This window comes from Salvia hispanica, chromosome 2, assembly GCF_023119035.1.
Source record: "Salvia hispanica cultivar TCC Black 2014 chromosome 2, UniMelb_Shisp_WGS_1.0, whole genome shotgun sequence".
NCBI classification, from domain to species: domain Eukaryota; kingdom Viridiplantae; phylum Streptophyta; class Magnoliopsida; order Lamiales; family Lamiaceae; genus Salvia; species Salvia hispanica.
In genome coordinates, this window is record NC_062966.1 from 33,788,104 (window position 1) to 33,807,101 (window position 18,998).

The following is an 18,998-nucleotide window of genomic DNA, read 5'->3' on the forward strand; positions in this document are numbered from 1 at the left end:
CTCCAAGTATACTTGGGTACCAAATATTATGATTTGGTTCTATTATGCATTCCTTATATTGGACACCAAGTATGTTTGAAGTACTTGGTCCCCACCAAATATTCCTTCAGTTGGTCTCCAAGTATACTTGTGCACCAAATATTATGATTTAGTTCTAGTATTATATATATTCCTTCTAGTGTTTCCTTGTGCACCAAATATTATGATTTAGTTCTATCATACCATATACATATATTCCTTTTCTAACAGATTTGATCACAAAACCAGTTTAAACATCAAATCATTCTTTATTCTTTGTTCTAGCTTGTTCACCGTGACCATGTTTTGGAATCAAGAACATAAATTAAGGCTGAATATTAGCGTCAGATCCCGGCTGACTAGATTCCCTGGCGGTCACCTGCGCATTAAGGTGAACCTAACCATGAATTCCAAAGAGTGGAACTATATCATAAATACAAACAAACGCAGCAAAAACAACTTCCGCCCGCTGCCCTCTCTTTCATCCGACCATACCACAACTGCAACTACAAATGTAATCGCCCGAGAATGGACACGACGATGACATAGAAGAAGCAGTCCGAATACCCATCAACAACCATTTCCGGGACGACAAGCGCATCAAGGCGAGTAGCAAGGGTGATGAGTTCGTGTTGTAAAGGAGGAGGTAGTCAATGTGTTGAACAGAAAGAGGCATATAAGCAAGGGCCTGGAGTTAAGCATCAACTTGAGCATACATATGGGATATTATTTCGTCTACTTGGTTGGCAAGGGCCGAATGGCGATGGACAACTCTGGGTTCCGGCTCATCAAGTTCTCCGGAGACAACTGATGATTGCTCTGTATGTAGGGATAAGTTGGTTGGTGCCAAGTCATTGATAATGCCATGTAATCATATACACCATGCCGAATGCCTTTTGGAATGGCTCTGGGAACATCTCGATTGTCCGCTTTGTCGTTACAAGATGCCAGCCCGCCGTATTACTTAATTTCTCTCTCTATTAGTTTGTTCAAGTGTAATTAAGTACTAATTTCTATGTTTTTCTATTTCTGTATTTTATTTTTCTCAGTGTAATTAAGTAATTCCTATGCTTTTCTCTTTCTGTATTTAGTTTGTTCAAGTGTAATTATGTATTTACTATGTCAAATGTAATCTTTATTTTATTTAATAAATTGAGATTTTTTTAAAAAAAAATTATACTGGAGTCTGGAGATTAACTAAAAGAGCTCAACATGGTCCAGAAAACAGAGTGCTGGTTTTTTCAAAATAACACTAGTAATTTCTAATTTCTCTCATAATATTAACCAAGAAAACTTTTAAAATTTTAAAACCATATTGGGCTCCTTAGTTATCTTTGGGCCGATCTGTTTTCTTTCATGTGTTGAGCTCTTTTAGTTAAAGTCGAGGACTGGACCCTTCTAAGTTTATATGTTGGCCTCATTTTTTAATTGGTTTATATGATTAATCAAATTATATTAATCTCAAGGACAAGGAATGGATATTGACATATTGTTATGGACTAAAATGTAACCGGTCCGGCCGGGTGTGTTTGAGGAGTACAGTCCATAATTTTATCTTCAAGAAAGTGAGTTTTGTAACATAGATTAAGATGATCATGCTCTATATTCTAGTACGCGGTAATGGAGGCATTTTTCGGCATGATTTAAGAAAAATTTATGTTAAGTAAGTTAAGTTAAAGAAGAATAAAATATAAATAAAAAAATAGAAAATGAAAAGAAAGTAAATTATATAAAAAAAATGTGTTAATTTTTACTTAAAAAAGAAATGACTCCACTACGGAGTGACTATTTGTAAGTCTAGAGAAATATGGAGACGAAGAAATAGAACAGATTTAATAGAAAAGATATAGTATCACATAATGTCACGTGGGCTCTCTGCCAAAGTCAAATTAAACAATGTTCATTGCTTTACACAAAATAAGTCATCACATTCATGTGCTCTGTCCCACTTATGGTGCGTAGGAAGTCCGTTTCAGTTTTCTACTATCAGAGATTCAGGTAATTAAATTTTAAATATCGCTATTTTTCATTAATTAATCATTAACGGCTAATCTATTATCTAATTTATTTTTAAAAATCAAGTATATTCAACGGCTAATCTTTGTTTGTCCCAACCAAGGATAAATAAATCATACTACTACTCATTTCCCTTCACTAAAAATAGTAGGAATACTCCATTTTGAACAGGTACAAGTTTTAATAGTAACAAACTACTAATAAAGAAAAAAGATTAGAATAACGTTAGTGAATGTAGGATTCACATTATCAAGGGCAATCACTTGTGAAATTTTTTTATAAATGAATGTAGCTTAATTTTAGGGGACAGAGATAAATATGGTAAATAAAATGGACTTATTATTTTTTGGGGGACAGTTGCCACTACATTTAAAATGACGATCACATTATAGATTCATAGGATTGGAAAATCATGCTCATTTCATCTTAAAATTGTGGAATATTTTACAGGTAGCTAGTATAGATCATATTGTTATGAGTTACCAATGTTCATCATTTTATAATTATTACTTATGCTTTCGAAGATCAAAAGTTATTTTGGAGCTTTAAAATATTTGCTGAAAAAGGGATAAGATTTACGGCTTCTGTCTACTGGATACGACTTGGAAATAAATATTTTCCAAAAAAAAAAAAGATTTGTGGCCTCTATTGACAGCAAAAGTACATCATTTTGAATTTTTGATAGTGGGAATGGAATTTGTTTGATGTTGATCTCATCCTATAGGTTGATTGGCTAATCATACTTTAGTATGGAGTAAACAAAAATGTTAAAAATAATCTTTCAAATTTAAAAATAAAAAAAATAAATAAAAACAATTCTAACTTTCGCATTTGAAAAGTATCCTTCAATTTATCAATGCACCAAAATCAATCAATTCATACAAATGTTGATAATATATTCACTCTCTGATCTTATTATACACAAAAGTTAATAAATCAAATTTTATGAGTACCAATCAATTCATACAAAAAAGTTAATAGTCCAAATTATCTATTCATATTCTATCTTATCATACACGAAAGCTAATAATCCAAAGTATCTATTCATACTCTATCTTATCAATTTTATTTCTTATTCATAAAATAAATAATGATAATGGACTCTTTTTCGTTTACGTAATAAATTAATAATAGTGTGCACACCATGTAAATATCATCATGCATCATGGGGTGTGTAAAATAAAGTATACTCTTCTTGCTTCTCACCTAAAAAGGCAATAAAAGTGCCATTTCCTTGCTCATATGCCCATGGCGTCCTTTCCTCAATTTCTACAAATGTCTGTTAGAACAATGCAATTTAACCTCAACTAAAAGCCCAAGATGAAGCAAAATAATACTCTACGATTTTATTATATACTACTACTAGTATTAATTAAATAAACTAGTTCTTCTTCTACAAATAAAATGGTGAAATTCTAGTCACATAGTAAATTTTTTTCAATATATTTTTTATAGAAGAAAATCTATATTCACAAATCACAATCTAACGCAAGAGACGGTGAAAAACTACTAGTGAATAATGTAATGAAAGTATTGTCTGTATGTGTTATAAATACACATCCCCACTCGCTGAGAGTCGGAAGTTGAAAAAAAAAATGAAGATGCTAAAAGCGTGCATTGCATTAACTGCACTCCTCCTGCTGACGTGGCAGGGCTCCGCCCAGACCCCCGCGTCGGAGTATTTAGCGGCGCACAACCAAGCGAGAGGCGAGGTGGGCGTGGGGCCCCTCCAATGGAGCGAGGCGCTGGCCAAATCGGCGAGCCTGACGGCGCGGCTGCAGCGCGACAAGCACAACTGCAGCTTCGCCGACCTCAGCAAGAGCCGCTACGGCGCCAACCAGCTCTGGGCGGGCGGCTTACCCGTCACGCCCAAAGCCGCCGTGGAGGCCTGGGTGGCGGAGAAGAAGTTCTATAACTACGCCGACAACTCCTGCCCGCCGGAACACCGCTGCGGGGTCTACACGCAGGTGGTGTGGAGGAAGTCCACGGACCTCGGCTGCGCGCAGGCGGCGTGCCCCAAGGACCACTCCACTTTGACCATCTGCTTCTACAATCCGCCAGGAAACATCGTCGGCGAGAAGCCGTACTAGTTTTTTTGCATTATTAATTGTCGACTCATTTCCTCAATTTGTGTGTTCGCATCCATTATTATAAATAAAATTACTACTACTATTTCACTGGATTTCAATTTCATTGCTTTCTTTACACATGGCCTTATTTCAGATTAATTAATACTCACTGCACTTAAATACTAGGAGGGAATAATTCTTCTAATGAATACACGATTATAATACTAGTACTGTATTATATTAAAGCTCATGTGGTTCTTGATATGTCACATTTGTATGAAAAGGGGGAAATAAGTTGCAATCAAGGCATCCCTGATTATTCCGGTAACCGGAAAAATGTTAGGGGACTATTATCAGGCTCTGTTTTGTATGGTATAATAGGGGTGAGCAAATACCCCGAAACTGAATGTTCAATCCAAGCCAAACTGATATTTAAAATTTGGTTCAGTTTTTCTGGTTTTTTCGATTAGATTCGACTTTAAGTTTTGGTAAATTTCAATTTTTCAGTTATTTGGGATATATATTGTGCAATTTTGATTTTTCGGGTTTTGTTTTTGTAGTTTGGATTTTTGGTTTTTCGAGTCGATTTTTCGGATAGTTCGGTTCGGTTTCATTTTTCACAAAATTTGGATTTTTCAGTTGGGTTCGGTTTGGGAATAAATCCGAATTGAATAATTGAATACTTATGAACCCGTATGGTAGATGGATCCAAGATAGATGAGTGGTCTAGGTTCAACATCCATTGATAGCATAGGTGGCGTTCGGTTGCCATGACTAAGTATCATGAGACTATCCATCTAGGATTAAGTCGTGGGATTATTTTAGTTGGAGGGGGAAGTTGTGACTAATTATCATGAGACTATCCAAATAAGATTAAGTTATAGAGTTTGATCTTATGAACCAAACATGATACATCTTTAATCATGCGATTTAATCTTGGCAACCGAACACCCCTTTAGCATGATGGCTCTAACATTTATTGATTACATTTGCATATTAATTCCAGATAAATTATAATGGTCTTATGGAGTAGTATATAGTTAGCATATCTTACCTACTAAACGAGACCGTAGCAGTAATAATCACAAACGAATAGTACTAATTTTGTAATTTCGACTTTTATTTCCATATCTTTGGGTAATTTAAATGCGGTCCTCTTCAAAGTTGAAAAGTTGAAACCATAAGTGATAATTGACTCTAATTTTAACCATGCAAAATTGTCGCAAATACTCCATAATTTGTAGAATCATAAATCCAACTAAACTCAATCAATACAAACATGGTGATTGATACGACCAACGAAGATAGAGACACCATGGAATCATATTCATATGTATTAGTTGTCCATGTTAGTAGTGTTGTTCTGTTAAGTTGGTTGGTTGTCAGTTTGCTGCCAGCTCACAAATATCTCTCATGTTTTCTCCACATACAAAAAGTGCAGCAAAAGTGTATATACAAAATCAGCTGAATCTCACAACCACCATACATGATCCATCCATCCATTCAACTAAACACAAACTACCCTCTCTTGAAACCAGTCATCATCCCATATTTACTTGGTGAGATCTTTCATAATGAGATACCGGAAAGTGAAGCTATGCGCGACCCATTCGATGATGTTTTTCCGTGTTTTCGCCTGCTGCTGGCATTTCTTGATGCTCCGTCTCAGAGAGTCTGGCAAACAGTGTTGGATCATCTCCAGCACATCTCCTTGGCGTAGACCTGAGTCCTTGGCAAAGGACTCCACGAGCTTCGGGAGAAGGATCTTGTGATCCTTGCGAATGCCAAATGTTGCCCGGATATAGTCCTCTTTCGCTGCTTCCAGCTCTTGAAACACCCTTTTGGGCGTGAAAATGCGAACCTGAACAACAACGGACCATGCTTATGAGTCGGAAACTCTAGTCTAAAAGTGAACAAATATGATAAGTCGTTTCCAGCTATCGTGATCTTAGTGAAGAGCTGGATGATTACCGCAGGATCAGAATGGCTGCCGGATGAGAGTGCAAAGTACAGAAGGGGCTCGCTACGTTCTATACCATATGCTTGTCGTTCATCGCCAGCTTTAAATTTTGTTTTCGAAGAAAGCAGCAACCTCAGCCACTAAAACATAGAGATAAAAACAAACAGGAAAAAAGAAAAGGTGAGTAAACAAAAACAGCTGATTTAATAGCGTAGTTAAGATGGCACCAGCACGGCCTTTCGTGTACCTGTCCAGGACGAGACAGTTTGCATCCCAGGATCGAACTTTGTATGACATCAGCACTTACTATTTGACCTCCGATGTTGTAGGCAGCCTGTTAAAAGAAAAGCAGTTAGATCATGTACTTTCCGGCCCACCCTCATCCGAGAAATTAGTTGTTTTTTCACCTTCAAGAGTAGAAACATTCGCTTCACGTTATTCTGCGGTACACCATATGCCAAAAATGCCTATTCACAAAACAGATCATGATGTCATAAACGATTGATGAGAAACTTTATTCAAAGAAACATTGTATGTAACATCCTTACATGCATCACCAGAGCGTTGTGCACATTAATCCAGAACGCCAACTTCTCCTCGTGAGTCATCTTCTTGGGGTCTATCTCTTCCAATCGAGAAATAAGCGACCTGCAAAGTTGTGTAGTCAGTGACTATAAGTCTATACCAACAGTAGCATTTGAATGAATTCTATATAATTCAATCGACGGATCTCACCTAAAGTTTTGTAACAAAAACTCGATATCGCCCAATTTCTTACTATCTCTGTATATACAGTTCACTTCAACCATCGAGCTGTAAGGTCCGCTAAAATCTTTAAGCCCCTCAACGTGGAAAGGGTTATCCAGCCGAACATCAAAGGAAGAATCGTTTCTGAACCCCGGACTCCACAAGTCACATTGATCTTTAGGAGAAAATGCACTTGTGGATGACAAAGACGAAGCTGGAGATGAGAGGCCGTGATTTGCTGCTGGAGGATCAGCAAGCTTGCAATAGATGCTGGACATGCACTTGACCATATCTTCAGAAAGTCTGTTCGGAGTTTCTGGAATATGATCAGAAATACGGGTTCCAAGATGCTCGGCCAAGCTGATTACATTCGAAGAAGAGTTCTGCGCATACTGTAAGAACAAACAAGTTTTGGCATATCATTGAATGTTCAAACTAGAAATCAGAAAGTATGTTGAACTGTAAAACCATAGTCCTGGGACAATTGAGATGGACAAGAATGAGAACTTGACAATCCAAAAAGAATGTAATCTCCGGATATTTTTTTAGTGAAAAATGTTATCTCAGAGAATCATCACATGATAGCTTTACGGATCAGGGGAAAAAGCAATACCTCCATCATGGATAATGGTTGAGAATGACATGCACGAACAGCTTTCCCCAACACATCTGATGGAGGAGACGTTCTGTTTGCAAGAGCTGCGCGCTGAGATAGAGAAGAATGAGAGCGTTGAACACCTGAGTCTACTAGTTTCTCTTCAGATAGACAGTTTGCTTCCATCCTCAGATTTGAGGATGTCGGATTGTCAATAGCTGGTGTAATATCTGACTTTGAAAAATCTAAGCGCCTTCTCCTTGGCGTTGTTAAGGGCGATTTGAGTTCGTCGTCTTTCTTTAATGGAGAGACAGTCGAAACTTGAGGATCAAATGCTTTCCTATAGAGTGAAAGAAGGTATTGTTCGAGATGCCCTACTTCGAGCTCCAAGACTGAAATTTCTCTAATGAGTTCTGTTGCAGGCTGGAAATCAAATAAACTCGTTAGTAAGACCTAGAAGAAAAATTCTTTAATCTAAAATGTTTCAGTACATCTCACAGGGGAGATCGAGCAAACGATGGAAGAAGATAAAACACAGAACAATGTGGCAAGAGACAGAAGCCAGCAACCTTAGGAATTGTGGCTTCATTAGTAATATCATGTGAAGAAGCTCGATAACCAAGCGCCCTCTCAAGAGCACAGCGAACAGATACTTGGTCATGTAATCTCTTTTCAAGCGTCAATATCTGCACAGCAACAGAAGTTAACATGTAACCACAGTAACTGTACAAAAAATTAACATCTGATTCATATGATACGGGTATAGTTGTGCTGGAGATTAGCTCGAATTAGAACTTCAGATGAATCAACATTCTCCGATACCTCTCGCCTCAAAGAATGTTGGATCTCAGTATTCGATGATAATGCCTTGTTGTCGTTGGTACAACCATTTAAGGGATCCATATCCTGGAAGGAGAGAAATCAACATGAATACAACTCACTAGATAGCAATCTGAAAATAATTGTAAGAACAACAAGATCAGATGGACACAAGACAACACAGAATGTCGATCAGCTCTCTAAAGTCCATCCATCACAGATTCACTAGAACAGGTGGCCAAAATGAGGTGCATTACCAGCTTTCCTTCAGCGGCTGCCTCAGCAGATTCAACCAGCCTACCTTCCTCGAATCTTTTGCTATCTGGGAGGCTGCCATTGTAGCAAATGAAGCAAAAGAGGGCTCAAAATTTTATGTGATAAAATTGCTAGCTGTATATTTCACACATGTAAAAGAAGACTAAACAGCATTTATCTTCTAAAACTTAAAAGAGAAAGACAAGAGTCCAACCAGAAAATTCAGTTTTGCAAATAAGCTATGAAATTGAGAAACACACAGATAACACAGAATCTTAAAATCTCTACTCAAAATCTGAAAGATCACACACTCTGATTTCTTTCTCAACTCTTCCAAAGTGCATATGCAAGAGAATAGTATCGGACAAGAAATACAACCCACATTGATAGAAGCCATTATGAAATCGATGATATTTACTATGCTACACCAAAGCATATAGCTTTAAAGCCCTCCATCCTCCTATGCTACAAACCCTTGCAAAAATCTTCACTTTTCAAAGGTAAATTTAGCCAAAAAGGACAGAGAAGTAAACACTGCAAGAAAAGAAAGTTACCTATTGGAACGTTGATGTCTAACCAGCCCAGGCCATTTACTACTGCTAAACCCTTCAAAAGCCATCTCTGCAAAAATCAAACTTAATCTCAACAAGCAGGTTTAAAAAGTACAAAACTGGAAAAAAATAACCCAAGAAAGTATAGAAGAGACATTACCACTCACAAGCTCTGTTCCAAAGTCAAGATTGAGTTTTTTTTAGAGTGTAGAACGCAAGCGAAAAGGGGTCTTGAAAAACCTCAGCTACAGCCAAAACCCACAAGTTTTTCAAGCACATTTGATGCTAGGTTTTAGTAGTATCACACAAAAGATAAACATCCCACAAGCAAAAAATGACCCTTTTGACTATGAGGGCCTCTTCTTTGCTAAAGAAAAGGTCCTAAAATCTGGTGCTGCAACAATGGCTTTTGGTGTTAAAAGAAGTAAAAGTGGTAGCAAGACAGAGATTTCGTGTGTGGGATTGATTCTCCTTTGTTGAATTCAGGGAAGAAAGTCTAATACTAGTATGTCAACAAAAGTGTACAAAAGTAGACGCTCGCTCCCTGCAATAAAGGTGGCACTTTGCTATATATAGCTGCTAGTATTAGAAGAAATCCAAGAACTGAAATAGTAGTAGTGATTTGAACACACAAATAAAAAGATTAAATTTTTGTTACTACTACTATAAAATAGAATAAGAAAAGAACAGATTTTGGTGACAAAAAATTAGAACTAAGCTCCAAATCCACATTCCTTCCAATCGTTGTGTTGTGAGTGGGAGTTGGTGACCGGCACTCCATCACATTGTCATTTGCTGACAACTATATACTTCTATAATTACTGAATTATCACATTTTTAATCTCCCCCTAATCTCAACCTATTAATAGGGTATTTAATTATATCAATTTGCAGCCTTATATTAGTATATTCAGACTGTAACAGGCTGACAGCAACAACTACAGGAAAACATAAGTAGAAAATTGAAATAGAACAATTGTTTTTACCATTTCTTGGAGAGAGAAAAACTGATTAATTGTGTTAGTGTTGATGAATCAAGACAGCCAGGGTGGATTAAGAATAAAATATTCCAAATACTGCTAATAAACATGAATATTCATTTCCAGTATTCTAATGGGAAGAAGTTTTGGAGTTTGAGGTCAACAAAAAAGTGAAAGAGAAAAGGTGAAGGCAAAAGGTTTGGGCAATTCGAGACTTTCAATACTCAATTAGATAAAGGAATCTACTCAATAGTAATACTGTGTATCACAACTTAGGTTGACCCAAAATATAGCCCAATGTTTTTATATTTTAAATAAACCTTTAATTTACTAAAAAAATTGGATTCATATAAAAATTAAGTGTGTAGAATAATACGTATTACTAACATTTAAATTCTTTTTCTAATTCCACTTTCCACACACTTCACGAGTCCGTGTTACTAATTTTGAAAAGGCAACTACTTGTTGACCCAATATATTTTATTGACGTTTTTGAAGAGCATATAATCCCTTGGAAGACTCCAATAATGAATAGAATATTATTAAAATTCAAATGGAGTGTTACCTATTTAAACATACATGAAAATCGATGTTAAGGAAAAAATATTAATTTTTTTGGAGGTGCCTGTCAAGGCACTCCATGTATGTTCATCCAATCCAAGAAACCAAATTAGGACGCAAATCGAAATGGCTATGTCTCTGTGTGTGTGTTTTGTGCAAAAGAAATGAATACATCATATACTAATTAATATTAATTGTGTGCATATATTAGTATATAGGAATGTACTATGTGGAAAGCGAAAGAAACAAATTGAAAGGGGTTAGATAAAATAGGTTGTCCTAAAAAGGGATGAAAGTTGAGGCTAAAAAGGAAACATTGGATGCTTGAAAGGAGATGAAATTTTGTGGGGTTATGTTTTGTCTAATCTTAATTTGTGAAAACACATTAAGGAAAGTGAAAAAACGGTAGATACCCACATTGTCTTGGAGCATCTCAGATAGTAACGTTTGTCATAGAATAATATACTACTACTACTAAATAAATTAAGATAATTATGAAAAAGGATATAGGGGTGGGGGTGGGTGGGCATGGGGTATGTCTTGACCTTTTCCAAGATGTAAAAAACAAAAGAAAAAGATGATTAGAGGCATCTCTTTTTGTCGTTAAGTACACCTCCTTATTTTAAAAGCTGCTCCTTATACAGATGCTTAATGGAGTTTGCTAATGCTAATTAATGGAGATTAATCTGGCTAAACATTATTGATATTGTGCTTATATCTTTGTTTTGACACACTTTGTGAATTGTCGAGGAGATTTTGATGTGTCTCGAAGTATTTGGTTATTGTGCGTCAAAGAATATAAGTGGTTTGTAAGCCATCAAGATATATTAATTATAATTATTAAAAAGTTGGAAAACAAAATAAATTTAAATTTTTAATTGCAAGTTGAAGTATCGATCAAATATTTAATAATTGGTGTGGTTTATTCAAAATATATATTTGAGGAGTTAATTGTTCAGTTTGCAATTAACACATGACAAAGTCAGAATTTTAAATGTTGGGGGACCAAAATCACTAATAATAATTGCAGTTTTTTAGCAATTATGGTGGAAGAAAATGCAATATATTAATTAGAGGTTGTGAGGTAATAAGTAATTAGACAAAATTTGATAGAAACAAGATATACATATGGTGATCGTCATTCTAAGTAAACATCGAAAGAGCTCACAATGTTGGGAAAGTGAGAATCAGCACTTCGGTCCCGGCTCGGTGCGTTATTTATGCCCTTAAACACTATTCTTTAACGACTAAGTGATAAGATACGGTTATTCAATGTAGATAAAAAAAATTAAATAAACTATGTTTTATAATAAACAATATGATGTTTATATTTAATTTATTGTCATTATATGATACTACTATATTGCAAACAACTAGTACTACTATTTAAAACAACTTAATTGGTGCACGTAAAAGATAAATTTTGTGAATTATACGCAGTGATTTTTTTTTTATGTGAAATGCAAAAAGAAAGTGAAATGGAAATGGAAAAGCTCTACAAAAAATAAAGCATTTTTGCCGTGTAGTGAGTCATTATATATTTATACATGATACTGCAAATAATGATACCACTATTACTCAATTGGTGCGTGTGAAAACTAAATTTTTGTGAATAATATTTTTTTATGTAAAAAGAGAAAAAAGAAAGTTAAATGAAAATGGAAAAGCTGTAAAAGTACAAAGCATTATTGCAATTTAGTGAGAAAGAGAGCTAGTAGATGAAAAGAAGAAACCATAATATATAAACACAGGACTTCTCTCACATTCACCACCTTTTTAGTTTTGTTAACTACAAAATCATAATCTCATTCTATCAAAATTTGTCAGGCATGAAATGGCAGAGTTTTGATGATGAGAAATTGGGGATATAGTAGTTGCAAAATTTTAAAAATTTATGTCACAATTGTAATATTTTAAAAGGCGTTGTCTGTTGATGTTATGAATTTGGATAAACATTGCATTGCTCAAGGCAATTAGCTCAAAAGAAAGTTTTAGCATAAAATTAATAGAATAGTTACTGAGTGTTAAATTGTTTAGACTTTATTTAATTTTTAAATCAAATCGGATCGATTTTATTTAAAACAATTAGTTTTAATATTAAATATATTATGTCCTTTCTAAATTGGTTATTATACTTTAAAGATACCATTAAAAAGATTTATGATATATTCAATTCGATTTTAAATAATTGCGTAGATATTCAATGAAAAATTTAATCTTTTTCTACATTTGGAGATAAATAATTTGAAAAACTTTATCTCTTTTCTGATTTATTAAATGAGGTAAATATGCAAAATATTAAATCATTTAAATTGATTCAGAAAAAAACTCATGCTTAATTAGTAGTAGTAATCAACCCTCCCAACAATTATGAGTTACAATTTCTCCTAAAAATATCCTAATGATATGATTAATGAGTTTTTATTACGATAAATGAGATTTCTACCCTATTCATTAAACACGTGAATTTTTTACATCTTAAAAGAACACTGAGGTTATTTATTTTGTCCTTTTTAATTGAAAGCTTACATACTATGTTGCTTCAAACATAAATTCCATATTATATGCCCCATGTTTAACGTTAATACCCAGAATAAGCTTATTGCCTAATAATTATATCAGTGAACTTTCAAATCAGACGCTAACAATTTAACAACCCAATACTAACAAAAAATAAAGTAGATTATTAATTTCAACTTGTCTTTGCCATGTGACAATACAAATTATAGATATCAATGTAGAAAATAGAATGGCCGTTTTGGCATATAGTGACAGCTTAAATTTCACTCACAAAAAAAATAAAACTAAAAACAGAACCTGTCACACATTACCAAGAAACTTCTGTTTTATCTTTACATGAAACTTTACACAAATTGGAAATGGCTCTTTTTAATACTATAATTTGGTTACAATGTCAAACATGACCAAATAAGTTAAATAGTTTTACCATAAAATGTGTGATTTGGGAGTAAGTGAGGCCCTTTTTTCTCATTAAACTGACAGACATGCTTTACATCAATAGTTGAGCTGTAATATTATTAAACAAATCTGCAACTCAGGAATCCTTGCTACTGAGATAGATAAACCTCCATGATTTTTATCATAATGTGTGATTAAATAAACATTTCCAGAGTTGTTTAAATGAGTAATTGGAAATGGAGGGTCAGGATTTGATTCCCAGCAACAAGAACAATGAATCAAGTGCATTTAGCAGAAGTATCAAGAATCCAAAACACAAATCTCAATGTGTTGCTAATAAGATGCTTTTTTCATGACAACACAGAAGAAAGCTCATTGATTTGTGCTTGTATTTCCAGTGTGATATGTTAATGTTGTGTTTGTGTGTGTGTGTTTTGTTGTGATTTTGTTGGTAAAGTAGAAAGCGATTGTGATGTAACTATTATCAGCTTTGCAGAAGGGCGCATGCTTTAGTTTATAAATCTGATGAAATGAGTGACAAGGGAAATATTGGCCATACAAATCCAACTCCTTAATGTGATTCTGTTGAATATTTTTCAATAATAGAAATATATTAGTAATATATAGGTAATGTTAAAACTGTAAAGGTGGGATGGAGAGAGATGAGGAATGGAAAAGGTGTAGAATCCCAAGGAAGAAGACAAGAAAAAGTGCAAGTTTCCAAAGGGATTTCGACAATCATATGAGGATGCATAAAGGCATCTCTTTCTTCCAACACAACTTCACTGGACTAGCATTAACAAGAATTTCTGTCTATATCATTAACACCCACAAATCAGTCAAAACAGATAACATATACTAGTAGTATAAAACATTAGTACATTTTTTACTATTTCGCAGGTGAAGGTTGTGAGAATATTGATCAGATTTCATTTCATCAGCAGGAAAACAACAAGGATTTAAGTTTGTACAACTTCTTCGATGAGAGAGGAACACCGTTTTTAGCATCTCATATATAAACACCGTGAACTACATTTCTTTACAAATTACTGAATTAGCAGCCATAACGCTGTAAGGAGCTGCTGCAATCTCAAGGCCAGACGCATAAGTGGACAACTGTTAGAAGACCTAGCATGCTTCGGTCATATATTTGAACATTCCTAGTTACTTTGTGTGGATTCAGCTTGGAAGTCTGACCTGTTTACTATCACTATGCACTCATTCCCCAAAACCCACTTGTTGTTCGAGTCACTTGTTCCTGCTCTTCTTAGTTGCCATTAATCGAGCTTTACTTCTTGTTAACGGACCACCAGCAGAATCCATGCTCTGTATCTGCACACCAGTTTTTTGCTGCTTTGCACTTGATGCTTCAGTCAATATAGCATCATTAGTATTCTCACTCATCAAATTGCTTCCACGGACAACTCGGTCTGGAGTCTTGTTTGCATCAGAGGGTGAAGCACAAGAATAGACTGAGTCTTCACTATCAGACAGGGCAGCAAACTCTTCCCAGTAATAAGGAAACCCAATCAGAAAATGATCACAAATCTGAAAAAAGTAGGATAACATAGAAAATACGAAAATTATCAGTGGAGAGGTGCGTGAGGATGCCATAGTCTGCGAAATAAAAGGATTCGCAGGGCTTATATTAAATACCTCCTGAGAGAAGCCATTTTCAAGTGTGCGAGACCTATTGAGACATCCATGGACCATTAGGGCTATGCCATCATCCGTCTCAAGAGTAACAGCATCATGTCTCTTGACTATAGGTGCAGAGGAGAAACACCGTATTCCTCGGTTTCTGCATTATTGAGACCAACAAACCAAAATGTATGTGAATTAATGCAATACTTACTGAAGAGGCAAGGAGGAAGGCTCAAGATATATCCGCATTTATCTTTGTAATTACTTCACGAATAATAAATCCTCCAGATTGGCATTCTTAGATGATTTCCATATTAAGGTTTCATAAATAATTTAGATGTTGGTTAGCAACCCCTGCTGAAATGGTTTCACATCCTTACACAAAGTGGTAAATAGCCTTTCAGAGCCTTTTGCATTACCCATACAACATTAGGCTTCCAGCTCCATCATACCATGATTAAATAATAGCCACATATGGTAGGTTTATATTAAAATGTCAGGCATTCAAAACTCAGTATCAACTGCATTAGATTAATTTGGATATATCTATATAATTTGTTCAAGCTATTCATCAATCCTCTAGCTGGATTTTGGAACCACTTACAATAACTTGAAAATAAAAACTCAAATACATTCCAGAAATTCAATTCCCAATGGAGACAGAACTTACTTCAAACAGAGAAACTTGATTAGTTTTTTTATAATTATGATGACCAATGCTTCATCCCAAAGCAAGAAAAGGCGACACTTTTCAGCCCAGAACAACAACAGATCTGATTATAGAATTAGAAACTTGATTAATTTTAAGAGCAGGATACAAAATTCTTCAGCCCAAAGAAGACGACCTTAGTTCCCTAGAAGTTAAAAAGCTAATTCAAAATACAATCAATGATCAACATTCACACACCACAATTTCATTCTTACAGTGAGAGGCATGCCCTGAGAATCTCTTAAGAGTTAATTTGAACTCTTTATATATCTAAATATTCTCAGATTTCTTTATCAAGTAAATTGTGTACAATGAACTAGCAAGAAACTGAGCTTTACCCTTCCAAAGTGGAACCTCCAATGCCTAATCGTTTGCCATGGGTATCTGGCCCTGCTTTGATCAGCCACCAATCTTGCAATAATACCTGTGAGATGATCACACGGTAATATGAGTGAGCAGTTAAAAATCTTCAAGACTGAGACCAGCATGGAAAATTAGTCATCTACAAAAAAACACAATCAAATAAAGATCCCCTTAGGCCCTTAGTTTAAATGAAAGAAGTGTATATGCAGTAGATTCTTTTAGAGTCAACAACAAGAGAATTTGATACAAACACTCATCATATTTTAGTGCATAACTAACACCAAATAACATTACCTGTGGGCATTGGCTACTGTATTCAAAATTCAATTTGGGTTTCCCCTCTTTCCTTACTAAATCCTCACAAGTGGGAATACGTACTCAAAGAACAAGCACCGAGTAGATCCCTGATCTGACCAGATTAAACATAAGAACTACTACATCAACCACAAGAGTATATGGCCATGATGAGGTGTCTTACCGAATTTCGTCTGGAAGCTGCTTCTGCGGATTGAACCAGCTTTCCTTCGCCACATCGCTTGTTATCTGAGAAGCTGCCTCTGTATGAAAGGTAAAAAGAAGAGCTTATAATTTTACATGTAAAATGACAAATTCACTTGCTCGGTACATCTTGCCCTTGTAAAAGAAACTAAACAGCATTTTTCTTCAAAAACTAAAAAGGACAATATCAAAGTAGAAACAGAAAAACTAAATTTTCCCAGTACACCGACAATGGGTTACAAATTTGAACATGGGATAGTAGACACTTGGATCTTTATGCAAATTTTCACACAGATCTTGTACTTTGATCCTAAACTTTTTCAATAAACATACACAAGAAATTACAATCAAACAATAATATGGCGCATTCTTATACCAGTTACTATTGATCATTGTTATATACTACTACTATGCACTGGAGGAAAAGGACATTAAAGCAAACAAATTATGGCACTAAATAAACAGACTACCTCTTGGTATTCTGTTGTCTAAGCAGCCCGGGCCATTTACTAGTGCTAAACCCTTCAATACCCATCTCTGCAAAAAATCAAACATACCCAACATTGTTACATCCATACAAGTACCCTAACCAAGAAACAAATGCAAAATGGAGACCGAGAATATCCATCAGAACATTACGACACACATATTCTGTTCCAAATTAAAGATAGTCCTTTTTATAATGTAAAACACAAGAAGAATGGCTAAAAGGGGTCCTCAAAAGCCCTAAACTCCAGTCAGAACTCTGGATTTATTCTGGCATATTTGTCGCTAAATTGCAGTCTGAACACTACAAATGGTCCTATGTGCTTAAGAAAATTGCAGTGTGAACATGATATATAGAATTGAACTTCCATAAAGAAAGTGCATCATCAATTGAGATCGGAAATATTACATGGAAGAAAATAGAACAGATGATAATAAACATGGTCATCGGTTTGGTTTCGGCTAAACCAAATCATCACCAAACAGCATTTGGACCCGTACCGAATAGCCGATTTGCAAAGAGAAATAGCTTCGGTTCACATGTATATATACAATAATTGAGATAGTGATTGCTCAACGAAAGTAAAATCTGGATGCAAACCCCACCGAACCACCCCAACTATCTCGAATCCAGAATAAATTTAACAATAAGCTGTCAAAACTGAAAAAACCTGGAGGCGGGAGGCAACACTGGGCGGATTGGGAGTGGGGTCGCCGGTGACGTCGCGCGGTTTAACTATTTTCCGTTTCAAATTTTTCAAAATTAAAATATCACACGGCTTCGTATTTTAACATTTTTGGGCCCCCAATGATTTTTGCTGAAAATATTTACTCCACTATGTTTTTTAATAAAATGATACGAGTATTTTGAGAAAAATAAATCAAATTTAAAATGAATTATGTTTTGCTCTTGTATAATTTGTAGCAAAATAGAGGGAAAATGGCGTTGATATTCAACAATAATGATATTGTGTCCAAATTAAATAATTTATTTTGCTTTAGATGAAATAATGTTTTATAGAAAAATGATACTATAATGAAAGGTAAATGTTGTTGTTCTTTAATGATAATGATACTTTGAAGAAGGAAAATGATATTCTCTCGTCCCAAAATAAGCGAAGCGTTTATTTTTGCACTCGTTTTGGAATAAAATAGTATTTTTTATATTATTTTTTCTTGTTTTTCCTTTTTTCACTTTAAATAATTTCTATATATTTTTTAAAACGAGTGTGTAAAATAAGTGTCTCGTTTGTATTGGAACAGAGGGAGTATTGCTTTTGCAATAAGAATGATATTGTGTAAAATTTGAAATGATGTTGTATTTTATTTTGATTGAATTATGTGTTTATTAACAAAATTAAATATGGCCACCACTTTTTTAAGCAACAAATTTTACCTCTCAAATTTCCAATTTGAAGTTAGTTTTATTTCTAAAATTTATCAATTAGTAAATCACAGCCTTTGACAATTTTATCGACCGTCGATCTTTGAACTTTCAAGTTATCAATTTTATGAATATATTTTCAATTTTGTTTGGAATTTGTTTTCTAGAGCAAAATACTATTCCAGAATCCAGATCAACATACACCTTAATCATGTCTCTACTTAATATTTATAGTGAAATTCCGATTAAAATTGAAACAAGTTGAAAGAAATGGAATGAGTAAAATGTTTTAAAAATTTAAGGAGACATTTGATATCGATATTACTCAAGTTAATTTAATATTTAGGTGTTTTTCTAATTAATTAGAACAAGTAGATGCAAAGTTATTGACATTTTTATATTTTTTTACTTCTGTCAATTATAG

At 34.7% G+C, this 18,998-nt stretch overlaps 3 protein-coding genes across 5 annotated transcripts; 1 reads left to right on the forward strand and 2 right to left on the reverse strand.

Annotated features, from left to right (window-relative positions):
* Nucleotides 1–3,487: 3,487 nt before the first annotated feature.
* Nucleotides 3,488–4,211, forward strand: LOC125207952 (STS14 protein). Its single transcript, XM_048107475.1, has one exon. The coding sequence runs from the start codon at nt 3,576–3,578 to the stop codon at nt 4,122–4,124; it is 549 nt and encodes a 182-aa protein (XP_047963432.1). The 5' UTR covers nt 3,488–3,575; the 3' UTR covers nt 4,125–4,211.
* Nucleotides 4,212–5,494: 1,283 nt separating this feature from the next.
* Nucleotides 5,495–9,790, reverse strand: LOC125204028. Its single transcript, XM_048102567.1, has 12 exons — nt 9,191–9,790; nt 9,034–9,100; nt 8,482–8,554; nt 8,228–8,311; nt 7,975–8,091; nt 7,424–7,828; nt 6,799–7,202; nt 6,612–6,711; nt 6,471–6,530; nt 6,311–6,397; nt 6,075–6,203; nt 5,495–5,964 (listed from the first exon to the last, which is right to left on the reverse strand). Exons 2-12 carry the CDS (start codon nt 9,096–9,098, stop codon nt 5,656–5,658), a joined length of 1,833 nt encoding a protein of 610 aa, XP_047958524.1. The 5' UTR covers nt 9,099–9,100; nt 9,191–9,790; the 3' UTR covers nt 5,495–5,655.
* A 4,607-nt stretch (nt 9,791–14,397) lies between these two features.
* Nucleotides 14,398–17,935, reverse strand: LOC125204805 (kinetochore-associated protein KNL-2 homolog). 3 transcript variants are annotated; one of them, XM_048103540.1, is made up of 6 exons: nt 17,862–17,935; nt 17,175–17,241; nt 16,685–16,763; nt 16,182–16,267; nt 15,147–15,291; nt 14,398–15,038 (listed from the first exon to the last, which is right to left on the reverse strand). In XM_048103540.1, the coding sequence occupies exons 2-6, from the start codon at nt 17,237–17,239 to the stop codon at nt 14,739–14,741; spliced, it is 675 nt and encodes a 224-aa protein (XP_047959497.1). In that variant the 5' UTR covers nt 17,240–17,241; nt 17,862–17,935; the 3' UTR covers nt 14,398–14,738. The 3 variants fall into 3 exon arrangements, with proteins under 3 accessions (XP_047959497.1, XP_047959496.1, XP_047959499.1); XM_048103539.1 differs by lacking the exon at nt 17,862–17,935 and adding an exon at nt 17,600–17,819; XM_048103542.1 differs by lacking the exon at nt 17,862–17,935 and adding an exon at nt 17,692–17,813.
* Between the last annotated feature and the right edge of the window lie 1,063 nt (nt 17,936–18,998).